The sequence below is a fragment of the Rhinoraja longicauda genome, chromosome 4 (assembly GCF_053455715.1).
Source record: "Rhinoraja longicauda isolate Sanriku21f chromosome 4, sRhiLon1.1, whole genome shotgun sequence".
NCBI classification, from domain to species: domain Eukaryota; kingdom Metazoa; phylum Chordata; class Chondrichthyes; order Rajiformes; family Arhynchobatidae; genus Rhinoraja; species Rhinoraja longicauda.
In genome coordinates this window covers 33536222-33558495 of record NC_135956.1, presented here as the reverse complement: position 1 = coordinate 33558495, position 22274 = coordinate 33536222, and the positions used below count along the sequence as shown (strand labels likewise).

Here is a 22274-nt window from a genome sequence, read left to right as displayed (position 1 = left end):
ACATTCCATTGGCTTTCTTCACTGCCTGCTGTACCTGCATGCTTCCTTTCAGTGACTGATGCACTAGGACACCAAGATCTCGTTGTACGTCCCCTTTGTTCTTGTGTCGGCGACCATCTTGACTCTCTCCACCCTCCTCTTCGGATATCCAGTCCTCGGGGACGCGCATGGGCCAGTCTAGGTGGCATGGCATCCCTCTTTAGGGCGGGTTTCCCAGTTCCACAGTGAGTGAGCCCGGCCTGCTGCCGGAGGATATCTGTGGCATCACGATCTTCCGCCGCACAGCACCACAGTGGTGCACTAAGAAGAACGTAGAACCGTACAGCGCAAGAACAACCCTTTGGCCCACAATGTCCATGCCAAACATGATGCCAAGACCAATGCGTATCTGCCTGTGCATAATCAATAACCCTCCATCCTCTGCATGCCCACGATGCCAAGGCCAATGCTTATCTGCCTGTGCATAATCAATAACCCTCCATCCCCTGCATGCGCATGTGCCCGTCCAAAAGTCTCGCAAATGCCATTATTGTATCTGCCTCAGTCACAACCCCTGGCAGCGTGTTCCAGGCACCCACTACCCTCCATGTAGAAAAAATTGCTCCACACATCTCCTTTAAACTTTGCCCCTCTAACCTTAGAGCTATGCCCTCTAGTATTTGTTTATTACATCCTGGGAAAATGTTCGAACATAAATTCTCCAATTTAGGTAATACGCCCCTCCCCCACCCCAACCCCCCTCTTTTCTGTGCCCCCTGCCCCGGTGTACACACTTTTCTCCCACTATCCTGTCCCTCTCCCCCACCCTTCCCGTACATTTATATCCCCCCTCCTCTGGCTCACACTCTATCCCCCTTCTCTCCTTATCTGACACCCTATGTTGTATGCAGGGTAATGTTAGTCTGAGGATGAGAGAATGAGATAGTCGTTTCTTCATAAAAGAAAATTGGGCTGGACATTAGACAGCTTTGGTGGCATTGATGTGATAATTGTTGGATGTCTCCTCCTTGCAGGTCAGCTTATTCATAACCAGCAGACCTGGACACCTTTGGGGTGTACTGAACTTCTCCTTCTGCCCTGGGGCTATCACCCTCATTGAGGGTTGGTTCGTATCATCTTGGGCCGAGAGGCTGGATACACTCAGTATCTAACCCTTCAACTTTATTCCAACCACAGCTTGCACATTTATCACAAATCACTTGAATGGGGTAGCCAATTTTCGTTAGACGGATGAATGAAGAGTGTTTTTGCATGTTTCATTTCACTCTACATATTTTGAATTAACTTAAGTTCAATGATTTCTAAATGTACTTATTCCTTGTTTTTAAGTTTCTTTTAAAATAATGTGCTTTAAATTTTTTTTTTAATGAATTTCAACCGTGTCTGACCGTTGTATTCGTTTCTAAGGAGCTGTGTAACTGACTCTGCAAAATATAGTACGGGGGAAGTATGGAGAGGTTTGTTGCAGAGTCTAGCGCAGGAGTGAGGTGTAGACGTGGGGGTTTGCACATTTAAGTTGCAGCTTGTACATTGCAGGCCAATAAATTTGGAATGGCTTGAAACAAAGACAGGGAAACAATGCATTGATTACAGCACCAGAAGTAAACTGGAGATAGAAGTTAGCAAAGAAACAAGATGACTTTGGGACACAAACTGCTCCCACAGCAGGCAATCTAACATTTAGACAAAAATAGGGTAGACAGTCAGAACCCTTTTCCCAGGGTTGGAATGTCAAAAAATAAATGTTTCAAAGGTCTTTTATTGTCACCTGTCCCAACTAAGGTACAGTGATTTGCGTATTAGATATAAATTGAGAGGGACAAATATGAAAAGATCCGCAGATGCTGGTCTACACCGAAGATAGACACAAAAGGCTGAAGTAACTCAGCGGGCCAGGCAGCATCTCTGGAGAAAGGGAATAGGTGACGTTTGGGGTCGATACCCTTCTTCAGACTGAGAGTCAGGGGAAAGGGGAGTGAGATATAGATTGTACTTAGGAGAAATTAATAGATATGGAAAATGCAAGGGTGATCAAGGAAATGTGGGGCACACAATAGGCCATTGTTGGCAGTGGGGTAGGTGATAATGAGTATATGGACAGAGGAACTGGACAATGGACAATAGGTGCAGGAGGAGGCCATTCGACCATTCGAGCCAGCACCACCATTCAATGTGATCATGACTGATCATTCTCAATCAGTACCCAGTTCCTGCCTTCTCCCCATACCCCCTGACTCCGCTATCCTTAAGAGCTCTATCTGGCACTCTCTTGAATGCATTCAGAGAATTGGCCTCCACTGCCTTCTGAGGCAGAGAATTCCACAGATTTACAACTCTCTGACTGAAAAAGTTTTTCCTCATCTCCGTTCTAAATGGCCTACCCCTTATTCTTAAACTGTGGCGCCTGGTTCTGGACTCCCCCAACATTGGGAACATGTTTCCTGCCTCTAAAGTGTCCAACCCCTTTATAACCTAATATGTTTCGATAAGATCCCCTCTCATCCTTCTAAATTCCAGGGTATACAAGCCCAGTCGCTCCAGTCTTTCAACATATGACAGTCCCACCATTCCGGGAATTAACCTAGTAAACCTTCACTGCACGCCCTCAATAGCAATTTCCCAGGGTTGGAATGTCAAAAAATAAATGTTTCAAAGGTCTTTTATTGTCACCTGTCCCAACTAAGGTACAGTGATTTGCATATTAGATATAAATTGAGAGGGACAGTAAAACTAGTACAACAACTAGGGTGGGGGAGGGAACGGAAAGAAAGGGGATGCAAGGGTTACTTGAAGTTAGCGAAATCCATATTCATACCGCTGGATTGTAAATTGCCCAAGTGAAATATGAGATGCTGTTCCTCCAATTTATGTTTGGCCTCACAGTGACAATGGAGGAGGCCCAGGACAGAGAGGTCAGTATGGGGATGGGAAGCGGAGATAAAGTGTTTGGCTCCCAGGAGATCATATAGGCTGAGGTGGACTGTACTGGACAAGTTTTTTACTTGCTGCCAGGGATGGTGGTGGAGGCATATTTTTAATAGGGGCATTTACAAGGCTTTTGTAGATATTTTGTAGATGGGCCTGTAGATATTTAAGGAATGGAGGGATATGAATCATGTGCAGGAAGAGATCAGTTTAACATGGTATCGGCATGGCCTTTTTGGGCCGAAGGGCATGTTCCTGTGCTGTACTGTTCTGCGTTAATTTCTCTCATACCTGTTGAATTTGCATGCGTAACAGCAGTTGGGGGCCTCAGAACGTCTATAGTTAACGCACCACCCCTTCATCACCAACATCAAGCACATTGATGTCAAGATTGAGCTCATCATTATTAAAGTTTGATAAAGTGTCATCAAAACTAACGCAGAAACCCACGATGAAAACACGTGTAAAACTAACATAAAGCCTCAGAACCTTTTGCTCTTCGATTTATGGCCAACATCTTGAGTCAGATTGCAACATGCTGATTCATCTTCTGTAAAGGCAAGAATTCTGGAGCTCTGCAGATGATGAAGGTCACTGAAATGTCAGCCCAGTTTCTCCTTTTGTCAGTCGCTGGCTAATTTGGTGTTGGCTAACTGTCTGGCTAACCATCTCCAATGGTTCCACATTCACACTTTGACCTTGAAATTTGCTTCATCTTGAGATCTTATGAGACCAAACCGTTGCAGCTGATAAATCACTTCTTGAAATCTGGCCATTTTGGGGAAATTAAGCAGTCAATTTGAGCAGAGGGCTTGAAGTACAAAAGTGCTAATGCAGAGGCAGGTTCAATTGTCAGTTAGGAATGTGAAAAATCTCGCTTTTCAGAGACTCAGCATTGCTTTAGAATGTGTCTGGAAACATCTGTGAATGCCTGTTGTCCCATTTGTTGAAGAATTATAAAAACCTCTGGCAGCATAAAGTCCTTCCTTTAAGGATTTTTAAAAAGAGCTATTGATGAATAATACAATAGGCAGTTTCCTGGGTTCCAGTATCTGCTTTGCAATGTGTAGAAATGGAACAGTGTCGTAATCTTGTACACTCAGTCCACAGTCAACTTCCTGTCTTATTAGTCTTTGTAGATGAAAGAATGTCTTCTGTGCATCAGTACTGTGCAAGTCGCTGTTTAATAAATTGTGATAATATATTTTGACCGGCTCCCACTCCTTTATCATCCAGAACCACTGACAGCTGGGAGACCATGTGTGGGGAAAGCCAATTATTTTTAGTAAAAGGGATTATGCTTCAGTGGTTGGGGGATGGGATTATTTCAAGGATAACTGAACAGTAGCTTAGTTTTAGTAAGAGATACAGCGTGGAAGCAGGCCCTTCGGCCAACCGAGTCGGCGCCGACCAGCGACCCCTGCACACTAATACTATCCTACACACACTCGAGAGAATTTACAATTTTACCAAGCCAATTAGCCGACAAACCTGTGTGTCTTTGGAGTGTGGGAGGAAACTGGAGCTGCCAGAGAAAACACATGCAGGGCACGGGGAGAATGTACAATCTCCTGAACGTAAAGACTAGCGGAAGAATAAAGATTGAAGTGAGCTTCCTTCATGAATCAATCAGCAATTTATGAAGCTCCTTAGCCCCAGCATATCTCACTCTGTTATTGTGTTGTACTGGAGCCACTTGACACAAACCATAGTCTCCTGGGAAGCTTTACAGGGTTGGTTGTTGAATGATCTTGCTGTGTTTAACTGTGAATCCTCTGTTGCTACCTATCCTTTGAACAGCTGGGACTAGTTTAGAGCAGCATAATGGTGTCAGTGTCTGGGGTACCCAGTCCACAGAGATTTGAAGCTCACTCAGTTTCCTCTGAAAGCTGTTTGCTTCAATTTACACCTTAAAAGTTGGACATGCTCAGCCTTACATCTGCTGCATGAAATCCCTGCTTGCTGCATAGTGAACCTAATTAATACTGCTGTATAAGATTATTAATGAGCCATTGACTCTGATGGCACATAAAGGAGACCAGTTGACCCAAGCCAGCTATAAAGGAGTTCATCCCATCTTCTACCTCTTGATCTATAGTGAGACATAAGTTAGAAGTCAATTTATGTAAGAGGTTTTTACTTAAAGTCTTAATGTTTTACTTCACTGCCGTTCCCTCTATCAAGATGGCGCCAAAACCAAGTGACTCTTTGCGTGCTGGTGGAAGTGGTTCTGTTATCATATATTACAATTGCTCCACTCTTTTAAATCTTGTATCTGTACAAGGTGGACGGGTTGATTGTAATCATGTATAGTCTTTGCTGACTCAGGCAACAAAAAGATTTTCACTGCATCTTGGCACACGTGACAATAATAAACTAAACTGCACTAATTTTCATCTCTCACAGAAGGCAGAAACATAAATACGCATGTGTCTGAGAAATGAGTGGTGGACTGTCCAAAACATGGCTGACCGTTCTGTATGGAAACTCTTTGCAATCTCCTTTCGTTCAAAGCCTCATTGTAATTGAGAAGTGAGCTCCCTGCTTTCACTCCTTCAAATACAGGGAGCGGGAGCAATAACCTGGCGTTTTTTTGGACAAGGAAGATAATGTTTGGTTTATAATGAAGGCTTCTTTTTATCCTTTCATCTGTTGCATGCCTCTCATTTGGCCATTTTCCTCTGCTAATTCAAAGCTAAAAGATTGGTTGCACATTCCATCAGCACAACTACGTAAACATATAACATTCTGTCACCGTTTCCAGCAAATAAATCAGACGAGGATTTTGTTTCGTACAAGTGGCTAGAGTAATTTCTGTGGAGGAATGGGATGAAGGAGGGAAGGTGGGAGGGTTGGGACTGATACGAAAAAGTTTACTGGCCTCACCCCCACTCCACATTCTGCTTTGCACATTCCGTACAAGCAACAGCTGTGAATCAAGGGTATAAATCTTGCCTTTGAGTCAGAAAGCTCCAGATTCAAATCCCAAACTGGGGAACATTAGAGATACAGCATGGAAACAGGCCCTTCAGCCTGTTCATGTTGACCATCGATCACCCTTTCACACTAGTTGTATGTGATCCCACTTCCTCATCTACTTGCTACACACTAGGGGCAATGTACAGAGTCCAAGTAACCCACAAATCCCCATATCTTTGTTGATGTGGGAGGATACTGGAGCACCCGGAAGAAACCCATGCAGTCACAGGGAGAATGTGCAAACTCCGCACAGACAGCACCTGAGGTCAGGATCGAATCCGAGTATCTGGCGCTATGAGGCAGCAGCTCTACCAGCTGTGTCACTACCGCCCATCTCATCCAGTCCCTACACATTAGGGCCAATTTTCAGAGGCCAATTAACCCAAAAACCCGCATGTGCAACCAGTTCAATGCAAGAATCTAGACTGACACTCCAGTGAGGGAGTACAGTACTGTCAAAAGTGCTGCTTTTTATATGTCACTAGACGGGCGTGGACCCGTTGGGTCCAAATCTCCTGCAACCTCCGTGCAAACGTCTCCTGCGGCCTGCAGCAGGAGAGCTCTCCTCATCCCCCCCTCATTGGCCGCCACTCCCGTCACTTGTATGGGACCTGCCCCCTCCGAGTGGCAACCCACCCCCAACTGCGCACGCGCGGATGCGACGGCCATCTTACGTATTAGAGTTTAATAAGTGATCGGCGGCCATCTTACGTAAGTATTAAAGTTTAAAAAGTGATTTTAAAATCTCACCTGCAACCCTCCGTGCAAACCTCTCCTGCAGGCAGGGCAACCCCAGGACGGGCGCCAGTCCTCCCGTCGGGGGGGGGGGGGGTAGCGCATTTATTAAAGTTTCAACTCGTTCGCTCAGCACCCCCTCCCCCCTCATTGGCCGCCACTCCCGTCACTCGGGTGGGTCCCATTGTGACGTCGAACGAGCTGATGGCCAGGGGAAATGGTAAAGTGATTTTTTTAACTTTAAAAAGGTGTTTTTTAAAGTTTAAAAAGCAAAAGAAAATTAAAATGTAACAGCCATTTGAACCACAAGATTTTTGAACTTTAAAATGTCTCTAACAAAAAATATAAGATCAATTTAAATAAAACTTGTTATAAAGAGTCGCTGCGAGAGTGGTGATTAAGGTGGCGCAAAAAAGGTGGCGCAAAAATTGTGGCGCTATGGTTTGCCGTTTTGGCAAAATCACAGAGGAACATATATTTACATACGGATATATATATATATATATTTATACAAGATCTGAGTTTCAGTAGTATATATATACTACTCCCCTCTCCTCCCCCATACGCCCACTCACCCACTCCACTGAGGTCAGTGGTGGAACCTGTATTGTTTTTAGTGCTGGAACTGTTGTTTAGATTTTTTTTAGATTTAGAGATACAGTGCGAAAACAGGCCCTTCGGCCCACCGGGTCTGCGCCGCCCAGCAATCCCCACACATTAACACTATCCTACACTCACTAGGAACAATTTTGTTTTTAACATTTGCCCAGCCAATTAACCTACATACCTGTACGTCTTTGGAGTGTGGGAGGAAACCGAAGATCTCGGAGAAAACCCATGCAGGTCACGGGGAGAACGTACAAACTCCGTACAGACGGCGCCCGTAGACAGGATCAAACCTGAGTCTCTGGCGCTGCATTCGCTGTAAGGCAGCAACTCTACCGCTGCGCCACCGTGCCGCCCATTATATGAGCAAAATTAGGCCATTTGGCCCATCAGGTCAACTCTGCCATTCACCGTGCCGCCTTGCTATGTTCAGCTTGACTGCTGTGGTTATGACAGTACTACAGTGACTTAATTTCAGAAGTATCTTACTAGTTTAGTTTAGAGATACAGCATGGAAATAGCCCCTTCAGCTCACCAAGTCCACTCTAACCATCGATCACCCGTGCACACTAATTCAATGTCATCCCACTTTCCCACGCTCTACACTTTAGGGGTAATTTATAGAGGCCAATTAACCTACAAACCCGCATGTCTTTGGGATGTGGGAGGAAATCCATGCTGTTACAGGGAGAACGTGCAAACTCCACACAGACAGCGTCCAGGGTAAACTTTAAGATATCTTGAAAGGGATGGGAAGGAGCTAATTAAGTATGCTTTTCTTTATGGGAAAAGCTATAACATGATGCTGCTCTCAGCACCAGCCCTGTTACAACTTTGGCTGTTCACACATCTGCCTGTTAGAAATGATCCTCTTATGTTCCAAATGCAGCTTCAGACAGAGTCCAAGCCGTGGAGAGGAGAAAGCCGTTTCACTGACCAACAGGAGCCGCTGCTGGAAGCCTTGGAACAGTGCCCAGTGCGAGAGAGCATCCACAATCGTCGCTCACAAGGCCACAGGCCTTTCTGGGAATCGGAGCAACAGCAGTGCAGAGAGCAAGCTTCCTTTGACCTGAAGGAAGGTGACGAGTTCCACACCCCTCCAAAGTTGTTCCTTGATACCTTGTTGCTTGGTTCAGTGGGTAATGCCAAGGTCCCTCAAACTTGTGACCTGGAAAACGAGAAGAAAAAGATTGCAGTCTGCATTTGTGAGGTTAGTCTTAACTACAAGGTCCAGCACAATGGAGCCTTCTGTCGGGGAAGACAATAAAATACATTGCTAGTAGACACAAAATGCTGGAGTAACTCAGCGGGACAGGCAGCATCTCTGGAGAGAATAAATAGGTGTTGTTTCGGGTCAAGACCCTTCTTCAGGCTGATGTCAGGGGAGTGGGTGGGACAGAGATAGAATGTCGTCGGAGACAGTAAGACTGATGGGAGAACTGGGAGGGGGAGGGGATGGAGAGAGAGGGACAGCAAGGGATAATTGAAGTTAGAGAAAAAACATTGCTGTATGCGCTGTGCTGACTGAAACATCATTTCCTTCACAGGGATTTTATATCATTTGCTTGATTCTCTTGGTAAAATGATTTTCATTTCATTTTAACTGGCTAATATACTGATTTGTTCGTTAATATGATGAAACCTTGCATTTGGAACTGCTTGTGTGGACCCGATAAGTGGAACTGATTCTGCAGAATGCATGAAGGCTGTGGAGGCCGTCAATGGATATTTTTATGGCAGAGATAGATAGATTCTTGATGAGTACGGATGTCAGGGGTTATGAGGAGAAGGCAGGGAAACGGGGTTGAGAGGGAAAGATAGATCAGCCATGATTGAATGGCGTAGACTTGGTGGGTCGAATGACCTAATTCTGCTCCTAGAACTCTAATCCTGCAACTCCTCTTCCATAGAACCACAAGTGGTGACTGGGGGCCCAATAGTGGAACTCGAGCCCCCCCCCCCCCCCCACGCTAGGCCCCACCTGTTAACCTGTGACAGCTCAAATTGGATAAAATAATAATTTGTTTACAAACTTCTGAATATAAAGACCATTTATATGCAATTAAAATTGATATAATTTACTGGAAACATTTTAATTATAAAAGCTTTGACATGCTTTTAAATACATTAAACTATTGTAAATTAATTAAAACCACTCACAAGGAAAACAAAATAAAACTCTTAACCTAAACTTTAATTCAGATCCGGGGTTACCATTTTGTGCCATCCATGCCTGGCAAGAAACAGAGGGGCCAGATACCATTGACTGGTTAGCACACAACAAAAGGGTTTTACTGTACCTTGGTACATGTGATACTAAACTAAACGAAACAGAGTTCACCCACCCCCTCAACTCAGTACGAGCCAGAGCTGCTGTCAAACACAAATGCTGGAAGAACTCTGCGGGTCAGATAACATCTGTGGAAGGAACGGACAGAGGAGGTCTCGGGTCAGGACCCTACTTCAGACTCCAAAACGTTGTCTGTCCATTACCTCCACTGATGCTGCCTGACCTGAGTTCTTCCAGCACTTTGTGTTTTGCTGCAGAGTTTCAGCATTGCAGTTTCTTGTGTTGCTCGAACTGCTGTTATACGATACGATAGAACTTTATTTATCCCAGGAGGGAAATTGGTCCACCAGCAGTCATAAAACACAAGATACATGAAACATGAAATTAAAGTGACGAGTGGAAAAGATTGGGGAGGGGGGGGGGGGGAGCGGTGGGTGAGGGGAGTCAGTCTACCCCTTGGCAGAAGGGGGAAGAATTGTACAGTTTGATAGCCACAGGGAAAAGCGATCTCCTGTGGCGTTCTCGGTGATACTCAGTGATGCCAATGTGTTCTGCACTGTTACAAGAAAATGCACAAGAGAAACATAGCTGAAGCTCGCATAATCTAACTATAATGAATGAACTCATCGCAAGTGGGATGCGACTATCAATTTGTTAAGCAAAACCTCCCCTCGTTTAGTGTTAATAAAACACCTTCATGACTTTGCAGTTTCATGACAATCAATTATTTTACTGCCATTCAAACTGAGTTCTATTTATACTCTTAAATATGCAGAGATCTCTTTTGTAGAAACAAGGAACTTCAGATGCTGGTTTATACAAAAGGGCACAAAGTGCTGTAGTAACAACGCAGGCAGCATCTCTGGAGAACATGGATAAGTGACGTTTAGGATCGCAACCCTTCTTCAGACTTGAAGTTTTCAGACCAGAGTCTGAAGAAGGGTCCTCGCCCGAAACATCCCCTATTAGTCTGAAGAAGGGTCCTGATTGGATGGACAGGACATTGACATGGATAGGACAGGTTTGGAGGGATATGGGCCAAACGCAGGGAGGTGGGACTTGGGTAGCTGGGACATGTGGCCAGTATGGGCAGGTTGGGCTGAAGGGCCTGTTTCCACGCTGTGTGACTCTTATGACTCCATGGCTGCAAACGTCACCTATATAGTCTAAAGAAGGGCCCCAACCCCAAACGTCACGTATCTATGTTTTCCAGAGGTGCTGCTTGACCCGCTGAGTTACTCCAGCCTTTTGTGTCCTTAAGAGACCTACTTTGGCTGGGCATAAACTGGCACTGCTGGATGCTGCACAAATGCCAAGCAGACACCAGGCTGGCTGGCAATGCTGAAGCTTTTCACTAACCAGCTCATTACACATTTAAAGGAAATAATTACTTTTTGAAAGGATTCTAACCGTCTCCACATATTGTGTTTGCAGCTTTGAGCCACGAAATAGTGCTTCTCAATTTCCAGGTGAATGGTCACATAAAGCAGAGTTATTGTGCTACAAATGGTCATCAGCAAATATAGTGCCCCACAATGAGCACATGACGCTTTGAGTCTGAAGAGGGGTCCCAACCTGAGACTTTGCCCATCCTTGCGCTCCAGAGATGCTGCCTGGCCTGCTAAGTTATTCCAGCACTTTGTATCCATCATCAGAAATCTACTCAGTGGGGCTCTCAGGCAGTGATCTGTGAGCTCCAGAAACAGTCAACAGAGAACAAGAATAGGTGATGTTTTGGGGTCAAGGCCCTTCCTCAAGTCACATATCCATGTCCTCCAGAGATGCTGCCCGACCCGCTGAGTTACTTCAGCACTTTGTGTTCTATGCAAGATTCCAGTGTTTGCATTGTTCCTTGTATCCCCATTTTCACTGAATTCATTAGCCTTTAAGTACGTAGCTGAATTTATCATATTTCTGACTGAGGTGGAATGTGGTTGGTAACAATTTTTATGCAAATGTCAATGCTACGCCATAGTGCAAAGCAATGCATGATATTGAGAGTTTTAAGTGCCTCTTTCCATTTTATAGGCCCTGAGTGAAATTTGTGGGACAAAGGATGCTGCTGAGTTTCAAGAAGAGGAAACGCGTAAAGCAAATCTTCAGAGGTATGAGATCAGGTCTTGTTCTCTTGCATTTGCTAGTTGTTCTACCCTCTGTGTTTGGGCCAGAAAAAGCACCCACTAAGATGGTCCCTGGCAAATGCTCATCAGTGGTCTTCAGGAGCAAGACAGGATCAGGCCAACTAAAAAATGTCCTTATTTTATTATGGAATTAAGCTCGGTTATGATGTCGAGTAGTGTTTATCTCACTACTGTTTTGTTGAGAGATCAAAATCACCACAAAATTCCTTGCCACTGTTGGCTTTGCATTTCCACTTTGGTCCAGACACGGGAACTGGTTGGTCAGAGTTCCTACCAGCAACAGCACAGAGTCATAGTCATACAGCATGGAAACAGGCCCTTCGGCCCAACTTGCCCACACCGACCAACATGTCCCATCTACACTGCCTGCGTTTGGCCCATATCCCTCTAAATCAGTTTGATCCATATACCTGTCTAAATGTTTCTTAAACGTTGAGATAGTACCTGCCTTAACTACTTCATCCAGTAGCTCGTTCCATGTATTCACTGGAGTTAGGCTTGTATTTCACTGGAGTTAGGCTTGTATTCACTGGAGTTTAGAAGGATGAGAGGGAATCTTATAGAAACATATAAAATTATAAAAGGACTGGACAAGCTAGATGCAGGAAAAATGTTCCTAATGTTGGGCGAGTCCAGAACCAGGGGCCACAGTCTTAGAATAAAGGGGAGGCCATTTAAAACTGAGGTGAGAAAAAACTTTTTCACCCAGAGAGTTGTGAATTTGTGGAATTCTCTGCCACAGAGGGCAGTGGAAGCCAAATCACTGGATGGATTTAAGAGAGAGTTAGATAGAGCTCTAGGGGCTAGTGGAATCAAGGGATATGGGGAGAAGACAGGCACAGGGTATTGATTGGGGACGATCAGCCATGATCACAATGAATGGCGGTGCTGGCTCAAAGGGCCGAATGGCCTCCTCCTGCACCTATTTTCTATGTTTCTATGTAAAAAAGTTACCCATCAGTTTCCTATTAAATCCTTCCCCCCTCACCTTAAACCTATGTCCTCTTGTTCCCGATTCCCCAACTCTGGGCAAGAAGTACCCAATCTAGTCCTCTCATGATTTTGTACACCTCTATAAGATCACCCCTCATCTTCCTGCTCACCATGAAATAAAGTCGTAGCCTGCTCAACCTCTCCCTATAGCCCAGGCCCTCGCGTCCTGGCAACATCCTCATAAATCTTCTCTGCACCCAGCTTGACAATACCTTTCCTATAACATGGTGCCGAGAACTGAACACAATATTCTGAATGTGTAAGAAAGAATGCTGGTTTCCACCGAAGATAGACACAAAATGCTGAAGTAACTCATTTTGACTCGGGAAAGGTGGGGCCCACAATGGACCATTGTTGGCTGGGGACGAGGTGATAACGAAGAGATACAAACAGTGAAATTAGCAAGAGGACTAGGACGGGGAAGGGATGGAGAGAGAGGGAATGTAAGGCTAGTAATCCTCTCTCTGTCCCTTTCCTGAGTCATCTGTTCAGGCTCTGCTTTGTTCTGCACCTCCTCTCACCTCCTGTGTCCCCAGTCCCCCGAGACTGAAGAAGGGTCTCGACCCAAAACGACACCTATTTTTCTCCAGAGATGCTGCTGACCCCCTGAGTTGCACCAGCATTTTGTGTCTATCAACAATATTGTAAATTTGGCCTCACCAACGTCTTATATAACTGAAAGATAATCTCCCAACTTCTATACTCATAAATGCAACATGACCTCCCAACTTCGAAAGTATCCCTTCTATGCAGGGACATGATGTAGCGAGAATCACAGCGTCATTGCAGAAATGCCACCGATCCAAAGACGTACAGGTATGTAGGTTAATTGACTGGGTAAATGTAAAAAAATTGTCCCTAGTGGGTGTAGGATAGTGTTAATGTGCGGGGGTCGCTGGGCGGCGCGGACTTGGTGGGCCGAAAAGGCCTGTTTCCGCGCTGTGTATATATGATATGATATGATCTATGTTCTCCGGGGACGCTGCCTGACCTGAGTTACTCCAGCACTTAGTACCATTGCAGGGCCAGTGAGTAATATGCCCACGCTTTGGAAATATCGATGAGTCAGCAGAAAATACTATACATGCTGCTAGCAGAACTAAAAAATGTCACTGGTGCTGGTGTTGGAAGGGGGATGCGGGTGGGGGGAAGTGTATTTTCTTGGATGCTGGTAGAAAATGAATGGACAATTGATGCCTTGAAAACCCTTCTCACCTGATGCTCACGTTCAGAGGATTTCTCGCTTTCACCCTCCCAGTCACCTGGCATTCTTTCTGTTGAACTATTGTCTGGTTTGGAAACAGCTCCACCCAAGACCGCAAGAAATTGCAGAGAGTTATGAACGTGGCCCAGAACATCACGCAAACCAACCTCCCTTCTATTGACTCCATCCACACTTCACGCTGCCTCGGCAAGGCCAACAGCATAATCAAGGACGAGTCTTACCCCCAGTCAATCCCTCTTTTCCCCTCTCCCATCAGGCAAGAGGTACAAAAGGGTGAAAATGCATGCCTCCAGATTCAGGGACGGTTTCTCTCTTCGCAGCTGTTATCAGGGCACTGAACCATCCCATCACCAACTAGAGGGCAGTCCTGACCTGCCATCTACCTCGTTGGAGACCCTCAGATTATCTTTAGTTGAACTTTACTTGACTTTATCTTGCACTGAACTTATTCCCTTTATCCTGTATCTTTACAATGTGGATGGCTTAATTGTAATCATATAGTCTTCTCGCTGAATCGATAGTACAACAAAAAGGCTTTTCACTGTACCTCAGTACACGTGACAATAATAAACTAAACTAAACTGAACTAGTGAACTCTCACCTTTCTGCATCCCCTTCAGATGGATATTTAGCAGCAGTGCTGAAAGTGTACCAAATGGGCGGTGCAGTGGTAGAGTTGCTCCCTCACAGTGCCATAGACCCGGGTTCAATCCTGATTATAGGTGCTTGTTTGTACGGAATTTGTACATTGGCCCCTTGACCTGCTTGAGTTTTCTCCGGGTGCCCCAGTTTCCTTCCACACTCCAAAGACGTACAGGTTTTGTATGCTAATTGTCTTGGTAAAATTGTAAATTGTCCATAATGTGTGTAAGATAGTGTTAGTGTACGGGGTTCGCTGGTCGGCGTGGAGTTGGTGGGCCGAAGGGCCTGTTTCCATGCAGTATCTCTAAATTAAACTAAAGTAACTGCCTGATCAAATATTAATTATTGTTACTTGATTATCGATACATTTTGTCCACAGTCTTCTAATAGGCACCAGACTAAAAAACACTTGCATATACCGTGATGATCTAAAATCAGTTCAGCATTCACTAATCAGTTCCTTACCGATAGAGGGGGAGAAAGCAGAGTAAAAGGAACCAGCTGGTCTTTCTCACGATCAGTTTTGCGTAATTGTAGGTGAAAATTGATGTTGCCTGTTCTTAATGTGTGTGTTGGTTCTTTAGTATCAGCTAGAATTCCACGTAAAATGTTCCTGCCATCATCAGCAATCATTGTCTTTAAACCAATATGGTTGTGTCCAGCAATCGACAATTAAGACCAAAAACAGGTTTCCTCACATGGTCTGAATATGACAGGGAGTAAAAGTTCGCCCACCTCCTCTCCACCAGTTACCTTCATCCTGTGAAAGAAAATCAATTATTCTTAAGACAGATACAAAAGGCTGGAGTAACTCAGCGGATCAGGCAGCATCTCTGGAGAAATGGAATAGGGTGACGGGGAGAGAGGGATGCGAGGGTTACTTAATGTTAGAGAAATTAATATTCATACCGCTGGATTGTACGCTGTAATTCTCAGGTGACTTCGACTTTTGTTTACTTCTGACCAACAAAAAAAACCAAAGTCCTCAGTAATGATCAAGTTTCGCTCCTCCATTCTCCTCCATTCCTGTTTTCTGTTGGTAAATGCAGAACCTGGTGTAGACCAGGGAAGTGTAGGAAAGAACTGCAGATGCTGATTTAAATCGAAGGTAGACACAAAGTTGGGCGGCACAGCAGTAGAGTTGCTGCCTTATAGCGAATGCAGTGCCGGAGACCCGGGTTCGATCCCAACTAGGGGCGGTGTCTGTACGGAGTTTGTACGTTCTCCCCGTGACCTGCGTGGGTTTTCTCCGAGATCTTCAGTTTCCTCCCACACTCCAAAGACGTACAGGTTTGTAGGCTAATTGGCTGGGCAAATGTAAAAATTGTCCCTAGTGGGTGTAGGATAGTGTTAATGTGCGGGGATCGCTGGGCAGCACGGACCCGGTGGGCCGAACGGCCTGTTTCCGCGCTGTATCTCAAAACTAAACTAAATTAAAATGCTGGAGTAACTCAGCGGGACAGGCAGCATCTCTGGAGAGAAGGGATAAGTGGCGTTTCAGGTCGAGACCCTTCTTCAGACAGTAGACCAGTAAAGTATCTGATCTGATCTCAGCAACAGGGGTTGAAGTGTAGGGATTCTGGAATTAATGTTCTGGGCTTCTGATATTCTCCTCTCACATCTTTTCTGTCCACCATCTGTCCACCTGCTACGTTACTGCAGCAGAATTTGGTATATTTTACGCACATTGGGTGGCGCAGTGGCATAACTATAGAGTTGTTGACTTACAGCGCCAGAAATCCGGGATCAATCCTGACCTCGGGTGGAGTTTGTACTTTTCTCCGGGTGCTCCGGTTTCCTCCCACATTCCAAAGACGTGCAGGTTTGTAGGTTAATTGGCTTCTGTGAATTGCCCCTGGTGTGGAGGATGCAAAACTGGGATAACAGATCTAGTGTACGGGTGAATGTTGGTCTGTGGTGGGCTGAAGGGCCTGTTTCCATGCTCTATCTCTAAACTAATCATCAGGCATTGAACTCCTGAAGAAATTAATTGATTATGAGAAGTGAAGTAAATACTTATTTTGAGCTAATTTTGGCAATGCAGTGCCACATTTTTATCAGTTCTTGGAGTAGGAATAAGCCATTCAGCCCATCAAGTCTTCTTTGCCATTCAATCATGGCTGATCTATCTTTCCCTCTTCACACCATTCTCCTGCCTTCGCCTCATAACTCCCGACACCCTTACTAGTCAAACTAATTTTGTTTGTAACATGTAGCTAAAAATGTCCTTGTTTTATTCAAAGGGCAAAGTCTGTTTCCTCCATGTCTGAGTTCCAACGTTTGATGGACAGTTCTCCATTTCTCCCCGAGAAGCACTTTGCTGACGACCCCGATGAACATGCCTACATCACCAAGGATGAGACCACGCCGCCGTTGTCTCCAGATGACTTAAAATACATTGAAGAGTTCAATGGGAAAAGCTTGCAGTACACGAGCAAAGATAAACCAGCAGAAGCCTGGCTGGAAAAGAGCGAAGGTGAGATAACATCAAGCAGCTTACCAGCAGAGCCTTTCCAGGCTGGCCCATGGTTCCTCACAACCAGCGTCACCATGACGACCAGCACGGTGAGCGGGCATAATTCTGCCCAAAACCAGCACGGAGGCGTGGGCCCGGATAAGATAGGAATGCGACTATACCACAGCCCACCGGTGATCCGTAGATTTGATGGGGCAACTCGACCTAATGATGACGGGGTGAAGGTGCCGGATCCAGACTTTGCTTTTTCCATGATCAAGTCAAATGGGAACGAGCCCACGGGAGGATCACCAAATGTATTTGGAAGGTGGCCGTGCGAGATTGGAAAGCATCACAAAGATCTGCTGGAGGGCAGTCTCCATCCCATGGAGCACCCACTCTGTAGCACTGTGGGCTTTGCTTCGTCACTGCATGATCTTAACATATCTGGCAACATGAGTGATGACATGAAAGAAGTAGCCCATTCAGTCATAAGTCGAATACGATCGAACTCCATGGAGCCCCAGTTCAAAGACATTGCCTGCCAGACCACCGGTGCGACAAGTACAGGGACACAGACCACACAGACCATCAGCGTAGGCTTGCAAACAGAGTGTCTTAGGAACATCACCAGCAGTCCGCACAAGTGCTTGACACCAAGGGGAGGTTCAACACCCGTATCCTCACCCTCACGAAGTCTACGGAACAAGCAGCTGGCACCTGGAGTTGAGAAAATGCAGGCAAAGTTTGAGCGGGCATGCTGCTCACCCAAGTATGGCTCCCCAAAGCTACAGCGAAAGATCTCTGCAAAGTCAGATCAGCCTAAGGATCGAATTTTGCCCACTACGTCACAAAAGGGGTTCAACGAATCGGCTTGGGCAAGGTCGACCACCACGAGAGACAGTCCAGTTCACACCACCATTAACGACGGCCTCTCCAGTTTGTTCAATATCATAGATCACACGCCCATAGCTTGTGACAGTGTGCAAAGATTGTCCCGGTCTGTGAGTAAGCCAAAGCCCACAGATTCCAGGTCGAACTATGTCTTAGTTCAGGAGTTTCTCAAGACTGTCCGTGGCAGGTCGCCAAGTCCAGTCTGTGTGACAGTGGAATTAGAGCTGGAAACAGATGACGAGGGTCTTGTTGGGAAGCAGGAACTGTCTATTTCTCCGGGATACAGCCTTACTGAAAGCCCTGCCAGGATCTTAAACCAGCAGCTCCTTGAACAGGCCCTTGGTGAGGAACAAAGTCAAACTAACAATGATGATAGTAAGGACGAAGAAGCAGATGGGATTTCCCCAAACTCGCTCGAGGTGCATTATTTACTTTACTCTTTCCATCTAGAATTTTATAAAGCACATTATTTGGATTATGCCGATCAGGTAACTGTAAATTACCTTTAAGTATTTCTTTGGGTTCATTTACAAAACAATTTCAGTTCAGTCCAATTCTGTTCTTTGAAGTTTCATTACGGACTTCTCAGCCAAGTAAATGCTAACACTGCTTGTTGATACTGAATTGATTAAACTGGAGGATTTAATTCTAGACCAAGACAGCAAGATCAAAGTCCTCTCACGCTCTGTTGCTAAAAAGCTGTCATCTTTCATATGCCAGTCTTTGCATAGATTCACCATGACTCAGTTCACAGTGAGTGGTGAAAAAAGCTGGGTGTTCAATTCTCACTTGAGTGTGAAAGTCCAGTTAGATACTTCAGTGAAGGTCAAGAGTGTTTTATTGTCATGTTCTGAAACGGAACAATTAAATTCTTATACCATAATACTATGTAAAACCCACAATAAACAACAACAAAAAATTCAGTGTGTGTGTGTGTGTGTGTGTAGATATATATATATATATATATATATATATATATGTGTGTGTCTGTGCAATATTAGTGCAAACAATATTAGTGCAAAGCCTAAAATAATGTTCCCAAGTCTAGTTCAGAGCTTATATGGATGTTGTAGTGTTTAATTGCCTAATAGTTGTAGGGACGAAGCTGCTCCTGAACTGGGATGTCATAGTTTGCAGGCTTCTATTTTTTCTTCCCGATGGCAGAAGTGAAATGAGAGGAAATGCTGCATTCCTTTCACATAAACTTAAACTAAGGCCCAATCTGCCCCGATGTAAATTGATGTAAAATATTACATGGAGCGGTTTGGAGGAAAAACAGGGAGTTATTCCTGTATGCTGGTTGGTCACTTAGCTGTGCTATCCCTCAATTAGATGTTAAAACACATTCTCTGCTTGTTATTACATTTCTATTTGTGAGATGATGCTGTGCACACAAAGGCTTCCCTTTCCCCCACACTGTAGAATAACTGGACTTGAAAGCTACTTTACAGTAAGTAAGGATTTTAGGGATAGCCCAAGGTTATTCCAAAGACGTGAAGGTTTGTAGATTAATTGGCTTCTGTAAATTGCCCCTTGCATGTAGGATGGTCTAGCATAGAACTAGTGTACGGGCGATCGATGATCGGCGTGGACTCGATGGGCTGAAGGGCCTGTCTCCATGCTTTATCTGTAAATTACAAACCACTTGCCCTTCTAATTGCTTGCTGCACCTTCATGACTTCCTCAGGCTGTCCCAGGGTGTTTTAAATCAAGTTAAGCTTTTACAGCAATTGCTCAGAGCCTTGGATGATTTCCCCACTTGACCTACCATCATTCTAACCAGGAGCCACATTCTTCAGACTGCTACCGATCGTACAACACAGTGGCACAGCAGTGCAGTTACTGTCTTACAGCGCCAGAGTCCCGGGTTCGATCCTGACTATGGGTGCTGTCTTTATGGAGTTTGTATGTTCTCCCTGTGATCCCACATCCAAAGATGCGCAGGTTTGTAGATTAATTGGCTTCTGTGAAAAATTATAAATTGTCCCTAGTGTGTGGGTTGAACAATCAATACAGGTTGATTGGCTCGGACTTGGTGGGCCGAAGGGCCTGTTTTCCACGCTATATCTCTAAGGTCAAAAGATAAAGAATAATGACTAAAAATGGCATCTTTGGGTTCAATAAAGTAAAGTCACTGAGCTCTCAAAGAGTTTTAAATTCTTATTCTTCTTAGGAATGGGATGTCACAGGAGGAAGGAGCCAGCAATGGGGATAGGAGCAGGAAGCGGCTGCAAGCAGTCAGGACTGAGATGGTAAATCTGGCAGCCATCTGCTAGAATTAAAATTAGCTCGATAACGAGCCTCGTAACTGGGAGTTTACACATTGAAAGGAGAAATATGCCAGTCGTAAATTAATCATTTTCCCTTTTAAGGGGACGTTTTGCTTTTCTGAGGCTGCTATTTTACGCTATGGATGCCTAGAACATTAATAGAAAAAGCATTGCAGGATTGTGATTTTGAAAATTTGAAAGATGTTGTTTATGTTGTTAAGCTGGAAAAGCTACAGGAAATATTTATAAGGATGTTGCCAGGACTCAAGAGCCTGAGCTGAAAGGGAGAGGTTGAGCAGGCTAAGACTTTATCCCTTGGAGTGCAGGAGGATGAGGAGTGATCTTATAGAGGTGTACAAGATCATGAGAGGAATAAATTTGGTAAATGCAGTCTTTTACCCAGAGTAGGTGAATAGAAAACCAGAGGACATAGGTTTAAAGTGAGGGGGAGAAACATTTAATGGGAACTTGAGGGGTAACTTTTTTACACAAAGGGTGGTAGGTGTAAGGACCAAGCTGCCAGAAGAGGTAGTTGAGGCAGGTATTATCATAACATTTAAAAAACGTTTAGACAAGTTCATGGATATGTTGTGGAATATGGGCCAAATGCAGACAGGTGTGACCAATGTAGATGGCGAATGTTGGTTGGTGTGGGCAAGTTGGGCTGAAGGACCTGTTTTTCACACTGTGTGACTCTATGCCGTTAGGTGGGTAGATGAAGAGAAACTTTATTAGTTAGTGGAGGTATTAAGGTCATGGAGATATAACCTTCTAGATAGAAAGGAGAAAATACTGCATTATTCAAAGGATTGTAGAAATCTTAAAGAGCTGGTGTTCACAAATGCTGAAACAAATGGAAGCCTGAACCAGTATCGAGAGTCTGGAATGAACCATGATGTAACTCAGTGCAGCAAGAGAAAGTCGGGAATGATCATAAACATCCCACCAGTGATGTAGCTTTCAGTGCAATCATTTATTTTTGATTGTGTAAACAATTCTAATACCAGGAAATGTTTTAAATATTATTACATGTTATGTAAATTAATATATGTACAGAACAATGTATTTGAAAGCTATGTAGGTCATGGGAGCAGAATTAGGCCATTCGGCCCATCAAATCTATTCAATCGTGGCTGATCTATCTTTCCCTCTCAACCCCATTCTCCTTCCTTCTCCCCATAATCCTCTGACAGGCTTACTAATCAAGAACCTGTCAATCTCCGCTTTAAAGATACCCACAGTTAGAGTTTACATATCCTCTCACTGACCTAATCTTGATTTTAGGTTTGAAAATGTTTTGAGAATAATTGGTGTTAATCTACAGTATTCAATGATCTTTGATCTTTTTGGTCCATAAATCTCCTTCTTCCGTGCCAAATCCTGTCTTTGCTCCAATCATGGCTGTTGTTGCTGGATTCTCCTGAAAATACCTTTCAGTGCAATAGCGTCTGAAATTAGACACTGAATTGGTATGGTGGTAATGTGATCAACAGACAAATTTCTGGGCCACCAATCTAGAGACATGAGTTCAAATCCACTAGGGCAGCTTGTGAATTTTTAAATTCGTGATTAAATAGATGTGGAATTAATTAAACTGTTTGTCCTTGTAACTGTAAGCACAAAATGCTGGATTGTCACCAAATCCCATCATTCAGGGAAAGAAGTCTACAAACTTTACCCAGTCTGACCTTTGTCCCTTCATGCCTCCTCAACTCAGGGGTAACGAGGGTAGACTACAAATGTCTGCAATTGCCAGTAATGTCCACGTCTTTGAATAAATAAATCATAAACACTCTCAATCTCTTTGGTTCAGACTGGCTAGCCCGTGGGACTAAGAGGTAGGGTGGGGTCCCACAGTGGCAGAGTTTCTGCCTTACAGTGCCAGAGACCCGGGTTCGATCCTGACTACGGGTGCTGTCTGTACAGAGTTTATACGTTCTCCCTGTGACCACGTGCATTTTCTCCGGGTGCTCCGGTTTCCTCCCATATTCCAAAGACATGCAAGTTGGTAAGTTAATTGGCTTCTGTAAATTGTCCCTAATGTGTAGGATAGAACTAGTGTATGGGGATCATTGGTCGGCGTGGACTCGGTGGGCCATAAGGCCCGTTTCCACGCTGT

General features: G+C 44.6%; 1 protein-coding gene across 2 annotated transcripts in view; it reads left to right on the top strand.

The window, feature by feature from the left end:
• mtcl1 (microtubule crosslinking factor 1) overlaps positions 1-22274 on the top strand; it is a 145437-nt gene that overhangs the window by 101071 nt on the left and 22092 nt on the right. For both annotated transcript variants that reach the window (XM_078397491.1, XM_078397492.1), the window contains exons 12-14: positions 8135-8455; positions 11564-11640; positions 16780-18304. In XM_078397491.1, the coding sequence (XP_078253617.1) occupies positions 8135-8455; positions 11564-11640; positions 16780-18304 (1923 nt within the window). The remainder of the gene's footprint in view (positions 1-8134; positions 8456-11563; positions 11641-16779; positions 18305-22274) is intronic.